At 38.9% G+C, this 5,230-nt stretch overlaps 1 protein-coding gene across 1 annotated transcript; it reads left to right on the top strand.

Annotated features, from left to right (window-relative positions):
• The first annotated feature begins 236 nt into the window (after window positions 1–236).
• LOC132798562 (uncharacterized) lies at window positions 237–2,215 on the top strand. Its single transcript, XM_060810474.1, has 5 exons — window positions 237–431; window positions 506–713; window positions 769–955; window positions 1,015–1,131; window positions 1,193–2,215. Exons 1-5 carry the CDS (start codon window positions 300–302, stop codon window positions 2,130–2,132), a joined length of 1,584 nt encoding a protein of 527 aa, XP_060666457.1. The 5' UTR covers window positions 237–299; the 3' UTR covers window positions 2,133–2,215.
• Window positions 2,216–5,230: the final 3,015 nt, after the last annotated feature.

Genomic DNA, 5,230 nt, shown 5'->3' with positions numbered 1-5,230 from the left:
TTGATTAGCTTGGAATTTCATTCAATGAAATACGCAAATTGATAATTATAGGGTATGCGCAGCTTTATTAAGCAACTTTAATCTTTTCGCTTTCGTTTTGAGTTGTACGTTATAAATGATAAGCTTTAATATCTATAAGTGTTAAGTGTTTTGGTTGAGCATATTTTCTAGTGCTTTGATAAAAGAACTAACCGTGGGGTAACTTCGTATTGATAAGGCAATAAATCACTATTCTGTGGTTAGTCTATTTAAAGACTTTGGATCGCACAGAACGTCAGAATTGACAAATCTTTTTCGCAATGACAGTTACCTGGGATAGTGTTAACAAGCTCTGGAGTGGTCCTGAACGATCCTCCATGTACAGTGATGACACTTCAGTGGGTAGAATTATATTCAATACCATGAAGAATTATCCCAAGAATGTGTGTCAGGTGAGAGTCAAGAACAAAAGCGTAAAGAATCCTAGAAATATCCTCGAAGTAAATACCGAAATATAATGCCACAGATATCAGATAGCGATGGCATTGTTGTGACCAACGAGGAGGCCATCACCTGGGCCATTCGCATTGCCCAGCATCTGAAGCAACGTGGCCTGGATCACAGAAGTGTCGTCGGTGTCGTGGGCAGGAATACAACCTATGTAATGCCAATGGGTTTGGCATGCCTGCTAAATGGCACACCATTCCACGGTGTAAATCCCATTTTCGATGAAGGTACAAAACTCTTTTATTCTAGCACATTCTAGTCAACTAATCAATTGCCTTGCAGAGACTCTCAAATACATGTACAACATAACACGACCTGCATTGATATTCTGTGATGCACAATTTTATGATAAGGTTCATGCAGCCACCAAGGAATGGAATCCCGAAATTATATTGCTTTCTGGCCACATTGAAGATGTTCTGACTATTGAGAGTCTGTTGACAAAAACTGCTACTGAAATGTTTTATCAGTAAGTGCTTAACAAGTGTGTGAATTATTTTTTGTTATATAACTTTAATCTCAATTTAGACCGGAACCACTTAAAGATGGCAGTGATCAGACCATTGCTATACTCTGCTCCTCTGGCACCACGGGTTTGCCCAAAGCTGTCTGTGTTTCAAACAATGTGTTGGTGCAGGATAAAATGTAAGTTAAAGAAACTTCTTCGACAAACAAATTAATGCTTGACTTTGGCAACATTTTATAGGCTGGTCAATAGCGAAACCATATTCTTCATCACAAGCGGCTTGGATTGGATTAGTGGCCTGTGGGCTTTCCTTTTCAGCACCTTCTTTGGCAGCACTCGCATCATCACAGACCAACCTTTCTCCCCGGAATACTTTGTGAGATTGGTGCGTAAATATAAAATCAATTATGCCACCTTAGCTCCGGTGCATTTGGCTGCCATTGCCGCCTGCAAAGAAGCCACACCCGAAGCGCTCGCCTCGATGAGAAATCTAAACTATGGCGGTGGCATTTTGTCGCAATCGACACTGGAACGCACACAGGAATTATTCAAGGAAGCTACTTACAATTCGGGTTATGCCATGTCCGAAGTTGGCATAGTTACAATGAGTTTTGGCATCCGCAATGCAGCAACAGCTGGCCATCCAAATCCGGGCATTAAGATACGCATTGTCGACGAGTCTGGAAAGAGATTAGGCCATAATGAAGTAGGTGAGATCTATGTGCATACGGGTAAGCATTGGAATGGCTACTATGGCAATCCAGTTGCCACACGGCAAATGCAAGACTTTGAAGGTTGGATTCATACGGGAGATTTGGGTTACTTTGACAATGACAACAATCTGTATATTGTGGATCGCAAAAAGGAAACCCTCAAATACATGGGCATTCATTATTGGCCTACGGAAATTGAGAATGCAATTCTGGAGTTGCCACAAGTCAAGGCTTGCTGTGTCATTGGCGTTCCCGATGATCTAATTGGCGATGCAGCTGGTGCTTTGGTGCTCAAGAATCCCGATTGTGAGATTAGCGAAAAGGAAATCGTTGACTATGTGATCAAGCGGCTGCCGGTTGAAACAAAGCATCTGCATGCCGGAGTTCGTTTCGTGGACAGATTACCATTCAATGCCAATGGCAAATTCATGCGTAAGCAAGGACTCGAAATGTTTCTGGCACAATAAGTGGACTATGTGATTGGGAGTGAGGCAAACGTTGTTTAACTCTATTATATATAATTACTTTTTTTAATTGTTATGATTTTCAAAGGGCTTAGATTTGGGAAATTGAAAAAGTTGTACTGTTTAAAATGAATCTTAAAAAATAATTCGGAAATTTGGTTAACAAGTTAAGTTTTCCCAAAAGCCCCTTGAACATTTATATTTTAAGCTTTCAAGTGATCAGCAAATAAATAAAATATTATGCTACGAAAACAAATTCTTTATTTATTTTTACAATCTTTATAATATTTTAACTACTCTTCTATTATTACAGTTTGCCCTTAAATTTTCAGCTATTAATTGCATTACAAATTTCCTAACAATAAACTGTTTCCCTGTTGGACATCAGCGATTAACCTGTTAGCTACAAATTGACCATAAACTGCACTGAATGCACACAAAGCACAGCATGAGAAGCACTTGAATGTAAATGTTATTTGCATTTATGTAAATATCTTATGTTTCCGATCACATTGTAGAAAAGCATGTAAAGGGCGCGTAATTCGATCATAGTACAAACAGACATACAACTAACAACAAAACGGCATAAGTAGAAGAAATGCGTAAGCTTTTGTTACAAAAGGCGGCACAAACACAAATCCTTTTGCTAAACATGGCATGAGATAGATAGAGACAGAGGCAAAGAGAGAACGAGACATACAAACTCAATCCCTTTATGTGCAGTTGAGGCTTTTCAGGCCTAAACCCCGACACAAGTACGACGCAAATGTGTCTTAAAAAGAAGCAATGCAAAAGGTTTACCAAAGTTATGGGCTAGCTATCTCTCCCTCTCGCTCTCTCTCTCGCTTTCTTTCACTTTACATTCCTTTCACTTCTAACACACATGGTTGTTACCTTTTGGCTGGCTGGCTCGGCTCACTTGTCAGGCAGCGAGGGAAAAATGCAAATATTTGTAAAATATATGCGTGTAAAAATTGTTGTGCTCCATTATCCTTTTAACTGGATATGGGCGGCGAGCAGCAGAGCGCAGCACATGCGGGACCTGAGTCAAGGCAAATACCAAATACCAGGAGCCATCAGCTAAGCAGGCAGCTAAGCAAAAAGCACTGCCACACAGATAACACACACAGCGCACAGCGTCCCAATGGCAAGGGCTACGGCTACCAAGTCAACTTGAAGGGTTTTACACCCAACTCTCTCTTTCGAAGTGTGTGCGATTTGCTCAGCATGGAACCAGGACAATCAAGACAGGTGCCCGTCTATCTAAGTAAGTGGGTTGTCAAAGCAAACAGCAACAACAACAACAACGAGAACAGCAAATAATAATAAAGTAAAAAGTAAAAAAAAGAGGCAGCCAAGTGCCGCGTAACGAGGCAACAACAGAAGAGGCCGCAACATGACACTTTAAACGTTTTACTGTCCTCCGAAAATCGGTGCGAGCGGAGGGCAACATTTGCCACTGATTGCCGATATGCGAGCTTCTATATGGTGGAGGAGAGTATTGCCATTAAATTACTCACGCACTTGTAATCAATTGAAGTTATTGCATAATTTCGACATTGATAGAGTACGAAAGTCATTTCGATGTGATTTAATACACACACACACACACACACACGCATACATAGAGAGTCATACACAGATACAGAAGCAGATATAGAGAAACAGTTATACGCCTCGTCGCATAATGTGTCACATTTCATTTGTTTCGCTCTGCTGGCTTCGCAGTCAACGACAATGCCAACTGCGACAGCGATAACAACAATAATAATAACAACAACAACAGCAACTCGAACAAGAAGAGCAGCAACAACAACAAGAAGCTGTGCATATGAATGCCACAGCATTTCCATAGAACTCTCTCGACATCAGCAGTCTTCTCTTGCCTTCTCTTTCTATTCACTTCTGTGTCGCCTACAAATAAATGCACGTTGTACTAGAAACACACTCACACACATACACACACACACTTATGCATATATTTGTGTGTCATTTCATATATGGTCTATGCTTACAGCATCAATGCTTGTAATACGTCTACACACACACACACACACACACACACATACATATACATCTCTCTCTCTATCCTATTCTATTGGTTTGTCCCTCTCGTCTGACAGTAGTCAATCAGATCCTGCGATTGCCAGTCGTCATCATACTCGACATCGACGTCGCGAATGATTTATGAGTCGCTTCTTGTTCTTCTTCCTTGTTGCTGTTGTTGCTTGCTGTTACTTTTGTCATACGCTGTTCCTGCTCTCTCTGTGCCTGTGTGTGTGTGTGTGTGTGCAGCATTTTTGCCAGCTGGAGATTGCCAGTTTGCCTGTTTTGTCGGTTGGCAGTTGCCAGCGTTGCCCTCAGATGTCGCTTAAAGAAATTGAACTGTCACACCCCCTTAGCATGTAATCGGTTAATTCCTGCAAACTGTCAAGATATTCGCAACACAAAAATATGAAATGATCCATCGCATGCCATTGGATCAGCGACAGAAATTGAAATGCTCTTTGCCATTGACAGTTAATAGTTTTTGGTAAAGAATGAAGCATCAAAAATATGATATTGATTCAGATAAAAACGACAATGTATTTAATCAAAAAATCATCAGAACTTACTAAATTCTTTTTAACAAAATTGACGTCAATTTGCAAATTTATAGTGAGTAGTTTTTTGCAACGAAAATATCAAAAATAATAATAATAATATTGATTCTGATAAAAAAAAGTATAAATGAAATCTAAACATCATCATGATATATTGAATTATTTTATTTTCTTTTTCTTAAATTTACAAATTTTATGGTTTATAGTTTTTTGCCACGAAATGAGTATCAAAAAATATGATATTGATACAGATAAAATAAGTTAAACTTCTACAGACGAGTGTGCTCGACTGTGAGATACCCGCGTACTAAATTTAAAATATACCAAGATAATTTTAAAAATAATCCGATAGCTGTATTTGGTATAGTACATTCAAAATATACCATAATTATAAAATATACTGTAAAAATACTAAAATATGTCAAAAGCTATAATTGGTATACTTATATAGTACTACATTTAAAATATACCATAGAATCCTATACAAAATATTTCTTG

This window comes from Drosophila nasuta, chromosome 2L, assembly GCF_023558535.2.
Source record: "Drosophila nasuta strain 15112-1781.00 chromosome 2L, ASM2355853v1, whole genome shotgun sequence".
Lineage (NCBI taxonomy): Eukaryota > Metazoa > Arthropoda > Insecta > Diptera > Drosophilidae > Drosophila > Drosophila nasuta.
This window is presented reverse-complemented; position numbering and strand designations above follow the sequence as displayed.

Excerpts from the sequence above, each read along its gene's own strand:
- LOC132798562 (XM_060810474.1), top strand. The coding sequence starts at position 300 with ATGACAGTTACCTGGGATAGTGTTAACAAGCTCTGGAGTGGTCCTGAA. Across the intron at positions 714-768 it reads AAATCCCATTTTCGATGAAG|AGACTCTCAAATACATGTAC; the intron begins GTACAAAACTCT and ends ATTGCCTTGCAG. Across the intron at positions 956-1,014 it reads GCTACTGAAATGTTTTATCA|ACCGGAACCACTTAAAGATG; the intron begins GTAAGTGCTTAA and ends ATCTCAATTTAG.